Source organism: Ammospiza nelsoni, chromosome 11 (genome assembly GCF_027579445.1).
Source record: "Ammospiza nelsoni isolate bAmmNel1 chromosome 11, bAmmNel1.pri, whole genome shotgun sequence".
NCBI lineage: Eukaryota > Metazoa > Chordata > Aves > Passeriformes > Passerellidae > Ammospiza > Ammospiza nelsoni.
Genome location: NC_080643.1, coordinates 139862 through 157022, shown reverse-complemented (window position 1 = coordinate 157022; position 17161 = coordinate 139862). Strand labels below are relative to the sequence as shown.

Sequence of the window (17161 nt, the reverse complement as noted above, 5' to 3'; positions counted from 1 at the left end):
GCTGTCTTGGTCCTGAAATTATTATTCTTCAAAAACTAAATGAAATGCTGAAAGACTGCATAAATAGGCAGCAATAGGGATCCTCCCTGGTGCAATTTTTTATGAGATAAAACATGTAGTGTGAAGAAGCCAGCATAACAAATGGTTACAGATGGTAAGAAGTAGGGAGAAGTGGTTTCCTATTGCTGTTTCCTGGCCATCAATAGATAATTACATAGGTAAGCAATCAGAAATCTCCAATTATAATTTTAATTTACACATTCTGGTGGGAAAAGGAGAGCTCTCCATTGTAAAGAAAAGCATAGAACAAACTACTTCATCATTACAAAGATAGAAACAATTCTTCATGGATAATCTTCATGCACAACACACAAGAAATAACAGAACAGCATCTCAAAAGACAAAAACTGGTACTCTGTTCATATGTGAAATCCTACCCAAAATCATGATACGAGCTTCAGAAAGTGTAGCTACTGTGCTGTCGCGTTTAGAGTATTTTGAAATGCGGACTTTAGATACGTAGAAGTGCAGACAGTTAGAACTGAGCTGTGCACTGTACTGAGAATAAAGGAATACTGAATGTAAACTGCTTGAAAAAGATTCTCTGATTGTTCCAATATTTGGTGCCATAGTACTTTTCTTATTGTTATCCTAGTATAATTGGAGTAATTTGTACTGAAATAATACTGGCCTATTTGTTTGGTTATACTCTGGGAGACATAAAAGGCTGTTTCTTCTGATCTTCTTAACCTTCCTGAAATTTCTTCTGATACACAGAAAGAAGCAGACAATTTGGCATTCTGATGTAATCAGAAAACAGTCTTTCTAGAGTTATGAGACACCAGAGAGATTTTCTCTGGTTAAAAACTGAAGTTAAAAACTCAATCAGTGATCTCAGCCCAGAAGGAATGAAAAATCTGTTATAATCAGGTGCCTTATTGCATATACCGCTTAAGAATTATTCTTTATCTGGAGTTTTATCCTATCCAGCTGCATGTGGGAGACTTAACTCATGAAAAAGGAGGGAGACAGAACTGTGTATTCACCAGTCTGCAGTTACTGCGGTGTTTCACAGCATCCACTGCTGGTTTAGGCTGCTGGGTGTCTGTCTAATCACAAAATGGGTAACTCGTTTTTCCCCGCCCATTAAATCAGAAGCGTTACATGCTGAACACTCCACCTTTGCTGAAGTAACATTGCTTCTTTTGCAGGCAGCGGTTGAAGGCTGTAGAGTACTGGAGACTCTTGCCAGTTAAAAACAGGGAGGCAACAGAAGTGGGTTTAGTATCTTGTAAGCCTGATGCCGCAGCGAGAGCTACCTTTTACATTTTTAAATTAGTTACTGAAATCATGGAACATCCTAAACTAACTTTCTGGTAGTAAAATGAATGAATTTGTTATTAGCTAAAACTGAGTCTTTACACCTTTACCACCCTAATAAAACATTTTCAGGACTAACTCCAAGAAAAAACCCATCATTTTGGAGGTACTACACCACTTTCTGCAGTGCCTAGCCTTTCCTAGGAATGCATATCCAAGAGTAGGATGCAAATATTAGTCTGTTCCTGGAATGTGACAAAACTTGAAGTTTCTCCATTCCCATCCTTGTTCTTTTCAGAGAGTGTCTGTACCAAAACAGTGAATAATGGGGAAAAGACTGGACTTTAGAGAGTGTTGGGACCTTCCAAGCTTTGTCGTATAAACAAATTTGAAATAAAATAATGACAGGAACTCATTTCCTTTAAGTAAAATAACCATGGAGACATCCACTTAAAAGAAATGCAACTTAAACAATTACCCACTTTTCCTCCAGTGATAATTTTCTACAGCAAAAGGACCAAATAATCTTGAGTTTTTCCTTCTGGTACCTTCCGTAACACTGCTGTTGGAAGAGAACTTATGGTAATGGAGCCTGTTCACAGTATGATAATAGGCATTGTCGTGTCCTTCTCCTACCCATTTGTGCTAGCTACTGGTCAGTACTGTTTCCTTACATCGTTTTTTTCCTAACTGCTTTGTCCATTGATCTTGCATTTTGTGAGTCTCCTTAAACAATTTTCCTTTTTCTTTGGTGGCAGTGTGAGGAAGAGGTAACAGGAGGAATGCAAGTGTTCGTTTAAAAAATAACCCAAACAAAAGAAACCACAGCTTCTTGCCTTTTATCACAACTTCATTCTGCTTCAATTTCTGCTTCCTTTGCTGTCTGAGCCACTTGAAAGGCTCTGGCTGTAACTTCTAAATGCAACATTGCACCATAAGTAATGTGTATGCTCCCAAATAATTGTGCATGTTTATTTTAGGATGTATTTTATGTTGGAGGAAGACACACCCACCTTGTGCTTAAAAGGAAACTCTTGGGGAATACAAATTCCTTTAGCCTGCTCCTCCCCTTATTGTTCAGTGCTTCCTTGTACTGACAAGGACCGCTTCCTCTCCTTGCCCACCTTCCTTCAGGCAACCCTGCATAATTCTATTCCTCATGATCCATATGAAATTAAATTACATTAGTCTCCTCCCATCCAAGTTTCTAAGCAATCAACAGTAGTCTAGCAGGTCACCTGGTATAGCTCTCCTGGAATAGCAAGCAACCCATGCAGCCTTCACTGTTCAAGTGTTTCTTTGAAACAATATATAATTTGTAGTATGGTATTACCAGAAATACCGCAACTACCCGCTTTCAAATAATTTCAAATTTAGGATTTCAAATTTAGCCTAGAATTTAATTAGGGTTTATAAGGGACCATACCTACAAAACACCACCACTGAAAACTACTAAAAATTGAGGTTTCACATTTGCCTGGATATACTGTACACGTGTCCCAGGGCCATGGTCTCTGCTAGTGACTCAAGAAAGTACACAGCTCCAGAGTGCATATAGTGGTTCCAGCCTTGACTGGTGCTGCAATCCAGTTCAGGCTTCTTTTAAGATGGTGAAAGTAGCTTTTTCTGACCAATGAACTTTTGTGGACCTGTGCTTCCTCCATGCCTTTGGCACTAATTCAACTCAGACATTTGTTAAAATGGCAAAGGCACTGAGAACAGAGGGCAGAAATGCATTGTTCAGGGATTTGCAGAGCTTTTGGGTGGACGTGACAGGGCAGGTGAAGGGACAATACTGCAACAGTGGGATGGGACTGCGCCAAACTGGGAATCCTGGTAGAAACCAAGTTCTATCTGCCACTGCTTCTGCCCAGGAAGAAAGGGATTGAAATCCACAGATAGAAAGTGTCTGAGAAATAGGAGGTAGAATAGGAGACTATCCAGACAAGGACACGAGAAAGTCCTGTTCAGCTCTGATCAGGAGCTTTATAATCAGAATGAAGTTAAAACTGATTTTCTAGATGATTTTGGTCTAAAGTCAGTGAAAGGCAGACTATACATCTTAGTATCACCATATTTTAATCCTGTAATTAATTGTTGATTTAAAAAATGAAGCCCTTATTTCCATTTAGCTCTGCCTTGCTTCTATTTCCAGCACTTAATAATGCTTCTTCCATTGAAACATTCCATTTATTATTGTTTCTTCCATATTATTAATTGTGCAATATTTGATGCAGAAATAGTTCTCTTTGTTTTACAGCATATAAGTGCATAATTTTTTTCACATTACTGGAGAAAAGTCTGAGATTACAAAAATTACATAAGAAGTGGAAACAGTTGCATGGGAGTCACTTGAAATGGAAAACGTATTCAGACTAGGATTATCAAATTATATAGGACTGAAACTCTTCCTGTTAAGTGGGGTTCCAGTCCAGATTCAGGTACTAGTTTGACTTGAACAGGTATTAGATATTTACATGGCTTTTGCAAATTTAAACTTCGGGAACTTGAAATACGAGGTCAAAATCAGCAGGCCCCTAGATGCCTCAGATATTTATGAAAATGGCATTTCATGTTCTTTGTAAATCTGATACTTTTGAGAAGTATCTATCTTATCAATATGTGTTCTTGTGATCAAAGGTACTCTGCATATAGCAAGATATATCTTCAATAGTGTGAAGATAGACCTATAGTCACTAGTAACGGTCCCAAAAATTCCCATAGGAATTTTATCATCTTAAAAGTCATAGCTGCAATATTAACAGCTGGGCTGTCAAAGCCCACCCCACTCTGCTGCTACATACAGTTACAGGAACACGTACTCTATGATCAGATCAGTGCATTATGATGCTGGGATATCAGATCAATACCTTACAAATTTCTGTCACTATACAACTTTACTGCAGTCATCTATAATTATAATACAACAGCATAATATTCCACAATGAAACAGTGTTGGAGAAGGGGAAAAATCAAAAGGCAATAAAATCAGGAAAGGGTATGTTTCAATACCAAAACCATCTTGATCCTAAAATTTCTCCTGTGTTTTCACTGTCTCTAGCAGACCGTACATATAAGTCTTGCTGGTGGGCTTAGCAACAAAAAACCACATGTACATGACAAATAACCTTGGTTCTAAAGTACTACCATACATTTCTTTTTAATGTAATTGTAAGCGTTTGCGATGTTACCAGCTTGGCTCTGTTTTCACAACAGTAACTTAACACTGAGGCAGACAACCTGTTGTTTCATATATTGCTTCCTGGGAGCCAAAGATGATGGTTAAAATTCTCTGACAGGTCCATACAACGTTTTTCCCTATATCACTTTCAGTAGCAGCTGAAAGAATATACAGTCTGCTTATATCTCTGAACAATTGGGAGTCTAATGTCTGTACGCTTTTCATTTTACATCATTTCACCACCTGGCAAAAAAATTACTAGAGGCTAGAAGGTCCTATATATGAAGCTGGTCTGGTCTCTTGTCTCTTACCACAGATTTCCTGTGGCCTTGGGTGGATTGCTTCATCTTTTCATATCAATTTTGCATCTCTGAGGATAATCCATATCTCCCTTCCTGTTCTCAGTCTGTCATTATTTTAAGTTCTGTGGGATCAAGGCTGCCATATATGCCTGCACATATGACTCTACTTACTGGCTTTATGCATTACTTACTATAATGCAATGATAGCCTAATGCTGGTGCCCAAGTTGTACCAGTTAATAAATATCCCTCTCCTTCAGATTCAGTAGGAAGTTCTGCTTTGCACTGATGGGGGAGACATTCTTTGCATTGTGCAAACATACAAAACAAAGGCTGAGAAGGGATATGAGCACTCTATAAATACAACCTGGAGGTAAACACCAGAAGAGGAAAAGAACTATTTTTAAGCAAAAGGACAATGTAATCACAAGAATAAATGGTGTTGAATCTGGTCTGGAAACCAGGAGTAGCAGGAGAGCTACCTGAAAGGTTTTTGTTTAGGATATAATTGGAGGAATTATTAAAAGCAGTAACAACAATGGGTGCCGCTTTTGATAATGAAGGCAGTCCCATTTGGTCCTACATTCCTCAAAACTAATAAAGTTTAGTGGATACATCTAATATTCCTTACCCTGCACTTCCACTGACAACAGGAGTAGATTAGAGCTGGTCTGTTTTAAATAATGGAGAGATGAAGAAAGACAGGTAGGAGCATCATTGCTGAAGTTATTTTTGGATGGCTTCATTTTCAATTGAGTTTGTCTCTTGGGAGGGACAGAATCCAGACCAGGATCAGAAAATAGAATGGAACTATCACCAGATTTTAGGACTACTAGAGGAAGAAGAACCTTTTTGCTTTAAATTCAGAGGAGTGGCATAACTTTGGATTTGACGGAAAGTAACTTTTCCAATCCTATGTTACTATGCTTTGGCAAACAATGAATCATAGTTTCCCAACATGAAACAGTTGTAGGGCAAGGTATCTAGCGATAAAATCTCTGGGCTTCGGGATGTACCCATACATGGCAAGTGAGGTGCCCAGCAATGTTTACCTGGAGCAAGCAAACACAACGGAAATTTTTAGGGCTAACAAAGAAGATCTGTTGCTCTTCATCCTTAATTCTAGAAAGACCTTTAAATTTTTCTAAATAATTCCAGTTAGCAATAACTGTTTCCTATACTGTTGTGCTTTTCGCACACATGCCTCATCCCTGAAACTTGGAAAGTCTTGGTGAACAGTTTAAAGTTCGTCCCAATTTTCCAGTGGCTTCTTTTTTCTGTTTCAACTGTTGAAAGCCTGTTCCCTTATTCCGTCTCTTTCACCTTCCTAGTTTCCATCAAGGAAAAATTTGAAAAGTTAACAGAAAGGAGGAGGAAGGGTTTGGGTTTGCCTTAGAGAGCAAATTCTGCAAAAAACATAACCTTCCCCCAAAAATATACTCTTGGAAAGAAACTCACAGCAGATTTTCTAGGAACTTCGTGAACGGTTGAGTGTATCCAAGGGAGCAGTGGGTGCACAGCCATGTCCCTTAGCCTCGTCGGTCTGTCAGCCTGGTTGTCCTCGGAGCACCTAACCTCGCCCGCCCTTGATCCTTCAATGGCTGGGCAAGCAATGGGCACTCACAGCCTCGGGGAGCCACTGAGCACCTGCAGGATTGCAGGGAAAAGGAGGGCCGGCCCTGGACGGAGGGTGCACGGGGAAGAGGTGGCAGCCCCAGCGGCACGGCCCAGAACCTGCCGGCCCCGAAGGAGGGATGCCGGGATGAAGGGGGACGCGAGCCCCGGAGGAGCTGTGCCTGTGCAGGGCGTCTGTCCTGGTGAGAGGATGTGCCGGCCCGAGGGAAGGAGGGAGCCGAAGGAAGGAAGCCCGCCCGGCGTTTGCCGGCCCCGGGGAAAAGATGTCCAGAAGCAGAGACCCTTCCCGGAGGGCCCGCGCACTTACCGGCGTTGTTCATCTTCCACCCCAACTTCGCTCGCCGGCTGCTCCGGGCGCTCAGCGCATGGCTCCGGGGGCCCCGCCGCCCTCGCCCCTCGAGGCCGCGCCCGGCCCTACAGCCCCTGCGGGGGCACGGCAGCGCAGCGGGACGGCCGGACGCGGACGGCGGGCTGGGCGGGTGGCGGTGCCGGCCGGGGGCGGTCAGCGCCGCGCGCCTCCGCCCTGCCCCGCGCGCGGCCCGTCGGGGGGCGGTGGCGGCGCCGGGGCCCCGCACGGCCGGCGGCGCGCGGAGCCGGACCGGGCGGGGCACGACCGACTGCGTGCAGGCAGCGCCCGCCGCGGGGCGAGTCCGGGGGTCCCCGTGGGGAGTGGAGGACATGGATGCGGCACGGATGCCCAAGCGCGCGAATATTTAAAGGCGCGGCGGGGTCCTCCGGCCTCCTTTTCGCGTGCCCCCCCTCCCTTCGTGTCCCCACTCCCTTTCCACCGCCCTTGGTCCCGCTTTGCGCTCTACATGGTCCCTTTCAGCCCCTTCTCCATCCCCTCTCCCGCTTTCTCTACTCTCTCCGTGTCGCCTGCATCTCCCCCCTCTCCTTACATCTTTTTCCTTCTCCATCCTTTTCTTCCTGCCCAGTCGTCCTTTCTCTCCATAATTTCCCCCCTTCCATCCATCCCCCTCAATCTATTCATTCACACACCCACCCACTCCATTCCCCTGAGAACCACGACGGCCCCAGCCTAGGACCCTCCAGAGAACGAGGTTCGGGGAGGCCCCAGCCCAGCCCCAGGCGTTTTTCCCTAACCAGGAGCATCCCTGCAGGGCCATCTGGCTCAACGAAGTTAACGCAGGCACCTAGTTTTCGGGCTGGTAGCAGCACTAACACCCAAACAAAATTGGATTGCCCTCTTCCTCTCAGTGGAGGCATTATATCGCCTTGCTACGTTTCCCTGTGGGGCTGGTATTGCTCACGCAAGTAAGCACAATTTGGCAGATTCCGCCCCCCCCCACCCCCAGGCTAAGAAATCTCAGGAGGGCTGAAGCTGACCTCGAGATTCGCTTCCCTAGTCTGGGACGGACCATTCCAGCCCAGAGTTCGGCAAGCCAGCAGAGAGAGAAGTGGGGAGAAGTACCACATTATACTTGCCCAGTGTCCAAGTAGGGATATGAAGCTGTCAGTTCTTACTTTGACATATTGAATCCCCCAGGAACCATGACAATTGCTAACACTATCCAGAGAAACTTAATTTTAAATGCTGTTGTGTTTTTGCAAAGAGCCTAATAACTAACATCATCCTGCTGGCAGGTGCTCTGTAGTACAGAAAAGCTCTTTTCTTGACCTTTCTTTTTCTTGACCTTTTTCTCATTGTGACTGATGGGGTGCAGGGTGCCTTGCACTGTAGCGCACAGACCTCTCAAGAGAGAAAGCAAGCAGAAATGGGAAATGGGAACGGGAAGCAGAAATGGGAATTCTTTGCATGGGCTTGAGTGACTCCCACTGAGGCTGGTATCCAAGAATGCTGAATTTGATTCTCTAGAGGACCCTGGTTGTCTCACTACGGCTCTAAGTATGCATTTGCAATGCTGTATGGTTTTGGAGGTGGATAAATTCACAGTAGCAGCTCTTTCCTTACTACTCTGACTGACATAAAGGCCTATATAGTCCCTCACAGCATAATGTGTCTGGTCTGTGCCCTGGTGAAGGGAACAAAATGGGTTTCCCTGGTCCACCTATGACCAGCTGTCATGCAAGCTTCTCCCATCTTCATGTATTGATCCCTGATTTTATTCTTGCCACCTGCAGCCTTGATGTCTGTGTCAAGCAAAATAAATAAGATGTCAATACAAAGCAGCATGTAAAATAACTTCAAGAATACAGATTTAAGATCTTGTAAATGCTGGGAAAAAGTTTATGGGACACAATGGAAAAAGAATGCACAATTTTAAAAAATCAAGCACAGTAAGAGTGATTTGGGAAAAATTCCTTGAATATGTTTTCCAGGAGAATAACATTTTGGTTAAACAGCTGCAAAAAAAAAAAAACAATAAAAACAAAAAAAAAAACAGTAGGGAAAGGGGCAGCAGGAAGGCAAGAAACAAGTTTTCACAGAAGAATTGAGAATATTTGCTGCAGAAGTTGGGGTTATTTCCAAATAAACTGAAAAACATAGTCTAGACTACAAAGTTTCCTCATACCTAAATACATAGTGGAAGAATGGTTAAATATGTTACTATCTAAACAAAGCCGTGGTAAAAGAGATGTTGCAATTAGACTAGATGGTGTTGTAATTAATATAGTATTTCTATAGTTGCCCTTCACACAAAATCTTTTTTGATCTACTGTAGGACAAAGAACCATGATACTTCACAGGTTTTGAGCCAAACAATTGATTCGTGAAAAATTTCATTTTTCTGTGGAAGTGGCTGAACACTCCAGCAGAACCCTATACTTAACGACAACGAGAACTTGTCGGGAGTTAGGAACTCCTGTTCCTAACATCACGCCATTAGCTCAAAGCCTGGCTAAGGAGCAGACATTGCCCGAGGTTAATTTTGGGACCTAGCTCTGTACAGGCTGAGTGCTTCTCACAAGTTTCTGACTGCCTGTGCTCAAATCTGCTTCCTAATGGGAAGAGCATGGTGCCAGGGTACCTCCAAGACTCCTTTCTTTTGTCAGATCTGATTGGTTTGAATTTTGAACTGATTTGTGGTGGTTAAAAATGTAACCAATACATTGCCACAAGATATTGTACTCTTCACCAAGGAATGTGTTCTTGAGCAGTTCAGACAAATTTTGGGCTCCGAGAACTGTTGCATGGGCAATTAGACTACAATTTGGATTCAACAGGGAAAACTCCCGAAAATCTGTGCAACTAAAGTGCACTTAGTAAGCAAAAGCCTTATATTCTTTTTATTATTAGCCTAAAAGACAATCCAGGGTGCAATTTCCTGTACTGAAATGATGAAATGTTGTGAGAATTTTGTAGTTAAAGGCAAGTAAGAACCATAAAATAATGGCTTGAAATTTATCTGTTTACTCTGTAATCCTCTTGAAAAATAATGGGGAATGATCTGTATTATAAATGGAAGAATGGGAAGGTGAATGCATGTGAACATGTTCAGGAGATGCTTAAGGGTCAAATCAAGTTTCAGCAGCCAGAAGAGGAATCTCTGCTTTTGCAAGCATATCCTGCAATTAAGGTTTTAAAGGGTGGAGTCCACACCACATAACACATTCCTTGAAGTAAGCAGAGTTCAGAACAGAAAAATCATTTTCCCCAGGGAGAACCCATGACTTAATTGATGGGAGGTGGAATTGACACATCTAATTTCTTAAGTCATCTATAGCAATAAATGAAGCATATATTTTAAAAATAATTTTTACTAACTTTTAATACTGATATGTCTTTTAACAAAGGATTACATAATATAATAGGGATTAACATAACCGAACTACCCATTTGACAAGTTTTATGAATTTAAAACTCAGATGAATGTTCTAGGTTTATAGGTCCCCATCCAGCAGCTGTTTTAAGTACATGTTTAAAGGTAATCAAGTACATATAATCTGTTTTAAGTAGGGTTACTCCATATGCTTGAGTGCCCTGTTAGATCAAAGCTATCTAGCATGCTGGAGTCTCATTTTTTTATCATTGTAACATAAGCTAGCACTCTTTTTGCCATTTTAATGGAGCTCTATAGAGTCTGTCTATCATAATATACTACCTAAGCATCCTAATTGTTATTTTTAAGCCTCTTTATGTTATTCCACAGAGGTGTTTGCCAAGATGAGGTCTGCTTCTTTATAAGCAGTGTTTCAGGGCATTTTTCATGACCTTTGACCCTTCTGTCTCTTTTTCTTTATGGTTTATAGGTTTGGATTTTTGGGGTTTGGAGTTACTTTATCACTATTTCTGTGTCAGTGGCCTTACTAAAAGAAATTTTCTGGCATTGAACTAACAATACTGGGGGTGAGGGAAGAGGGTGCATTTGACCTCAAAATGACATTGGGCTAAACTTAGTTCCTAGTAGGCAGAATTTCAGAAACCAACATTGCTTTATAAATCTTTATATGCATCTGGTCTTAGTTGCCTGAAAAATCACCTATTTTCATGTTATTTTGATATTACCTGGTACATTCTAGCTGGTAGTATGCCCCCCAAGAAACCACAAGACACAGAGAAGTGGTTCAACAACACATCTCTCTTGGTGACCTGGCAAACCCAAGAGCGTAGATCTGTAGCACAGGGTACATAGGGTAGCTAATCCCTAGTGTTTCTCTTTGTAAGTGTGCTTGGGACATCTGAAAGGCTGAATGTGTTGGGAAAAATTGTTATATTGGCAGGGATTCATGCCAATCAAGCCTACTTTAACGTTATTCTACAAAAGCATTACAATTATTGCAGTAAAGTGGTGCTGCATGTTACAAAAAGTGAAATAATTTACTAAAGCAGGATGAAAAAATTTTAATAACCACAAGCATTCCTTGGTATGTCAGATAAATTTAAATGTAAAATATGGGCAGCTGTGATGAGCTGAGCATAGTAATAGGTAAATACAGTAAATACTGATAGGTAAACACTTTTCAGTTATTTATCTTTTCTGTGATGTGGCACTGGAGCCAGAAGTCATTGCTACCTGTGTCTGTGGAACTTTATATCCTTCAGTGACTTGGCATGTCATCTCTCAGACTTTCTTGGTTTCTTTTTCCTCTCTCCTCAAAAGGCTGACTGACACCAAGTCAGGCTCAGAGACAGAATAGTAGGGAGTGCTGTAGTGAGAGTCCTGACCAGTCAGTACTCCTCAGTGGCCTGGCGAACCACAAGAGATGTGCTGTATTAGAATTGGAGTTGCCTTGGCAGGATGTGTCTTACGTTTGTAGTTCTGTGGTACTCCAAGTTTCTTCAGTGAGAAGTGAATATTCTCTTGAGAGTTCTTGATAGAGAAGGAAGTTGAAGGTCCATCACTCAGATGAGATCTCAAAGATTATTGGTGAAAATTTCTTTGAAAGACAGAAATGAAAACAAATGTTGTCATGTCCATTGGAGACTGAGATGAAATCCTTCACCCTGCAGGAGCCCATATTGCCTGGCTAAAACATAAGTGTCTGAAGGCAAAGCTTGTTCATATCAAAATTTTACAGCATTAGCTGCTCATCTCAGCACAATTCAGCACAATACTTCCTGGCATGTAATGGTAATTTTTCCTATTTTTGAGCACCAATACACCTTTTATGACAAACAGTTTGCTTGCTGCCTTCACTCTACATTTGTGTTCTTCTTTACATCAAAACTGATTGCAAAGAATGTGTTGTATATATGTCATAGCCTGTCGCTGTTGTATTGAGATGGGTGAATAAAGCGACATATAGACTCTAAGGCCTCAGAAGGTAAAATGCTGAGTTTATTAGACATCAATTTCTTTTTATAGACTCTTCTGATAAAGCTGGACCTGATTGGTCCTCAATCAACACCCCTCACATCATTGGTTAATTAGGAACAACATTTTTCTTTTAAACATCTTACAAGTAATTAACATGTTCAAAACACCAGCGGCAAAGGTAAGGGATTACTTTAATTCTTTCTCTGAATTTTCTCAAAACTTCCCAGGGCAATACCTGTGAAAGTTTATCTGCCTCTCTCCCTCTGACTATACTGTCCGTAACCACAATAGCTTTGGCCCCTGATTTTACATCCTCATTAAAGGCAAGATAAGCTGAATGAAGAAAAACACAAAGGAAGTGGAGAGGAAAAGAAGTATGGGAAAGTTATAGCTACATGATTAGTATTCTGTCCCATACAAGCAGTTTGTTACTTCGCAGCATACATTTTTTCACAGCACTATTTCACAATAAAAGAGAAGGGATTACTTTTACCAGTTATTAATGACTAACACTGCAGACATGCTGTCCATTACATAGTTAAGAGAGCTCATTTCAGACTACGAGAGATACTAGTTTTGAAAGATGGTTGATGTGTACAGACCCCAGCATGCTGTAGGAGAGAGAGGCTACAAGGATAGTGGCATCAGTTCCTGGAAAACTAGTCTGTGTTTTTATTCCTTACAAAGGAATACAATTCTGAAATACTCCAAATATATCTTTGACTCTCACTTGATCAAATGAAGATCTGATTGCTTCACTCATCATTTTCAGTACAGAGCCTCTAGTAAGAGCACCAGTCCTCTCAGGATGGAGATTTACGTGTTTCCATTCAGTCTCACAGTGCCATTGAGGTTCCTCTAATGCATCAAGTTTATGAGCTTTTTACTTCTTAGTATAATTGTAAGAAAAGAAGATTTGTAGCCAATTGTGCAAAATCTGAAAAATGCCACATTTGCGTCTACTCATTGCTCATTGCCATGGAAATTTTCTTTGCCACTCAACTGCCCAGATACCTGATTCTCATGTCCTGGATTAGTTTTTGCCAATGTCTTACCCAGGTATGACTTCATTTAATGTAACTTTGCTTGGGCAAGGATGCGTCCAGAAACAAGTCTATCTTTACTCAAAGGCATGTGACAGTTCTGCAGTCCAAAGCACTTGGTGCCTGTATTTGGAAAATGTCAACACAGCTCTACTGGCAACAAACAGAGGAGTAGCTGAAAGTACATTTTGATGGACTGGCCTACTGCAGTTACTTGTTTTTCTCCAGACTTTCACATCCTTGCAGATGCTGTCCGTTATACAAAGCATGAGAGGAAATAGCATCAAAAGAATCGAATTGTGACCTGTGAGCTGAAGGATGGCAGACAGGTGCTTCAGACGTCACTCAAAATAACCAAGCATAAGTGAGGAGCAGTACCATTGAGGGTCAAATGTTACACAGGTGTAAATTTGATGTCAGTGAAATAAAAATTGGTCACCAAGTCAAAAGGCTGAGACTTGGCTTAAAGAAACTCATCAGCACTGGGGACCTTCAAGAGCTGAATTTCAGTTCTTGAAGTCAGTAAACACTCTTGCTAAATTTCATTTCAAAAAGGGGAGGAAAAAAAACCTCACCCAGCTGGAGAAATTTTGACTGGTTTCCTGTGTGTGATGGGACCATGCTTTTGATAACCCCCGATAAATGCAACAGCAGTGGGTCATCAATGAGAGAAAAAGTTACAGCAATGATGGTTACTCTGAGCATTGTTTTGAACCACAACGATAATTACACCCCTCATTTTATCATGGCTATGTACTCGGTGCAATCTGTTGTATGAGAGCTACATATAGGGAGGAAGACAAACACCCATTTCCTCTCAGTATTTGGATTTGTTTTGGTCTCATGCCAGTGAAAGTCTCAGTCCAGGCACCTTCCACCACAAATCCTCACTTTTACTGTGCAACCTACTTATCACTAGGGCCTTTTTTGGCTGTGGTAGACCTTGGCTGCATTGATTAGTACAACCACTGACCCAGAGGGGGGTTGGCAGCTGCATTCTCCATTTCCTGCCCAGGCATCTGCTGCCTGATTGGAGGAAAGTAGTTCTTAAACCTTCTTCAAAACAGGAAACTTCTCTTCTCTCTGCTTCCTGAGATACAGGAACCGTCTCCGAAGCAACCCGTAGACAAAGACTCATATTAACTATTGGGGTGCCATAACAGATATAGAGGGAGTTCATAATTCAAGCCATAACCTACACTGAAAGCTTGGAAAGTGCCTCTCTATGCACCACTGCTCCCACCTCTCTGTGCCTACATTGCTGCCTCTTTAAATAGTCTGGATGTTAAGTAGCATATGATAATCCTATCCACTGGAAGCATTTGTAAACACTTTTCATCTTCATGATTAAATATTGATCTTGTGCCACCAATCTCTGGAACATAAATTTGTAATATTGCCCCTCTGACTTTGCATTGGAGAGGTTACTGAACACGGCGACATTGCCACTCTCTTTTTTCAAGTTTTTAATGACAGTACAAGTAGTACAAAAAATATTGATATCTCGTGCTTTGCTCTTTGAGTAGTTTCCCTGTTATGATCAAGCCTCCTTTAGTAGTCAGAAGTGGAGCTTTCAGCAAATCACTGCAGCTTGAATGCAGTCCATTGTAGTCCTGGAGAAAACTACGTTCAGGCTTATAGTTTGCAGTTTGCATCACTGAAGGCTTGTTACTAGCAGAGCCGGTGAAGCATAGCTGAAATTAATATAACCTTCTGTAATTCTGCATTCATAGACAGTGTCAAAAATTTTACCCTCAAGCTCTGATTTGGTGGATACTTTTAAAAGAGCCTGCTGATCAGCTGTATCTGATAGGTGGTTAAAGTGCACTTCAGAGCATAAAAACAAACACAGTAGATGAAAATCATAAACTGTGAGAAATCTTTGTTCTTATTATTGGGTTTGGACATAAATTCTACCTACATGATCATCTTTTCACAGCAAATGCAAAGCCCCTGCAAGCTCCACCCATAAAGCTGAGCAATTTGGATGTCTGAGTAATTTTCCTGGTGTTAGGCTTAAGGATAGAGCAGTAGGATATAGCAACATTCAGAAGTCACCCTTTTCTTTGCATTCAGCTACTTTCTCACCAAATACTTCCTGACAGTAGAGTGCTACAATGGAGGATTCCCATCAAACTGTCTGATTTCCTGCCAGCAAGCTATGCTGTTAATCCTAGAGTGGCTGCCTTCAAAATCTAGACTAATTATTTTGCCTATGACTCTACCCCGGTAATCAGCAGGTAACAGGGGAAGTTGTTATGTAATAGTGGCTCATGCCTGCTGTAATCCAAGCCACCTGAATTGCCAGTAGTGAATAGAGATGCCTTACAGAAGGGTTTCTTATTGTTTCTAGTGATTTTCATACACACAGAAGCCTGTCCTTTCACCGCAAGTGAATTTTAAAGGGAGAAGCAGTTTGCCAAGAGAAGCAATTTATCTTGATAAGCTGACTGATCTGGGTCATAAGGCAGACAAGCTCTCCTTCAGTTCTGTCACCAAACTAGGGGAGAAACCAGTATGTTTTAAGCTAACTACAAGCTGTATGTAACTCTTCTTGCTTTAGCCTCGTCATAAATGCAAGAAGAATGTAATGAGACACAAGCTTGCTACTATGGTCTTCCCAGTTCATGGGTGTTTCTTTGTTCTTTGGAGGAAAAAACTTAAACCTAGCTCTTAAAAGGTGATGTTATGCTGCATGAGGAGAGGTAATACAAAAGTGGTGTGATCAGAATATGGAAACATTTTTCACAGTGGCCTGGACTGTGGGATAAACTGCTTGTCTATCTATCCTTTGGGGCCATTTATGCTGGGATCCTTATTTGAGATTAAAAAGTTGTGAAATGCCCAACATTTCCTATTTTGAGCACCTCCCTCCTTGTTTCTTCAGTCTCTCTCATAGGTAACCAAGACCATTTTTTCTATTCTACTATGTCTAGAGTAGGCCAAGTGGTTCCAGGGTGTTATTCCATGTCCTGGCTGCAGTGCAAGTCAATGTGCTCCAAGTGGAAGTGCACGTGAGGAAAGATGTGAGGAACTCCTGCAGTTCTGACTTACTTCTCACTGAGCCAGGCAATTAACTTTTTGAGCATGCTCTCAGGCACTGGTATGGATGGTGAGAAACTCCACTAATACCGATTGTAATTTGGTGAATAAGCAACACAGGATGCGTGAAAGCCTCGTGGAACCAATGCACTCAGAAATGCTCCTCATGTGGAGCATCAAAACTGAAATCTCTCTGTTCTGTCTGGCATGGCTTTGCCTCTAGCAAGCATTTCTAAGTAATTACAGCTGTTTAAGGGTGTAAAGATCCCTTTTATTCCTAATTTTGACATTAGGTTTCATTTCACTGAAATTTCTCTGTGGAAGGTATCCGAGCAGCCTACTTTGGAGCACTTCTTTGATGTCCTCCAGGCAGAACTGCCAAATAAACACTGTTCCTGAATGAATCAGTCCCCATTTATATATCTGGAACATTTTTAGACATCACTAGGAGAAGAATGTGCACACAGCCACAAGAAAGTGTTTGTACAACCACTCTGTCAAAGCAGAGCAAGAATATCTTCTGCCCATTTTGTAGCAGTACTTTCTTTCAAAAGCATTGAGCCCTGGAACGAATGAAGCTTGCCTTCTCATAAATTTGTGTCATCCATGGTTTTCTTTCAAGTGGAACATAGTGTGAAGTCTGATTTTAAGATCTTGCCTGTAGCTGGGCTGTAAACAAAAAACTTTCTGAATTCCCTATGTCTGATAAAGAATGGACTCATACTGCAGTTTCTCCTGTACTGATTCCTCCTCTCTGGTCTACATGCCAATCCCAGGCTTTGATTTTCAGTGATGAGCATCAAAAGGAGAGTAACAAAGTTCAGCGGAAGGAATTTTAATGTGGAGGACTGAAGTGACAAGACACACAACAAGTGTATATGCTGGGTGGTAGCATTTATGAAGTTTTAAAGCTGGGTCAGAGCTCCTAGAGTCCACTTCTGATCCAAGCAGAGAAAAA

General features: G+C 41.7%; 2 protein-coding genes across 2 annotated transcripts in view; one reads left to right on the top strand and one right to left on the bottom strand.

Moving 5' to 3' along the window:
* FGD5 (FYVE, RhoGEF and PH domain containing 5) overlaps positions 1–6933 on the bottom strand; it is a 74772-nt gene extending 67839 nt beyond the window's left edge. Inside the window, exon 1 of the mRNA XM_059480254.1 lies at positions 6745–6933. Within this exon, the coding sequence (XP_059336237.1) occupies positions 6745–6757 (13 nt within the window). The 5' untranslated portion in view covers positions 6758–6933. The remainder of the gene's footprint in view (positions 1–6744) is intronic.
* Positions 1–17161, top strand: part of LOC132078221 (uncharacterized) — a 100715-nt gene that overhangs the window by 69214 nt on the left and 14340 nt on the right. The gene's annotated exons all lie outside the window — the stretch shown is intronic.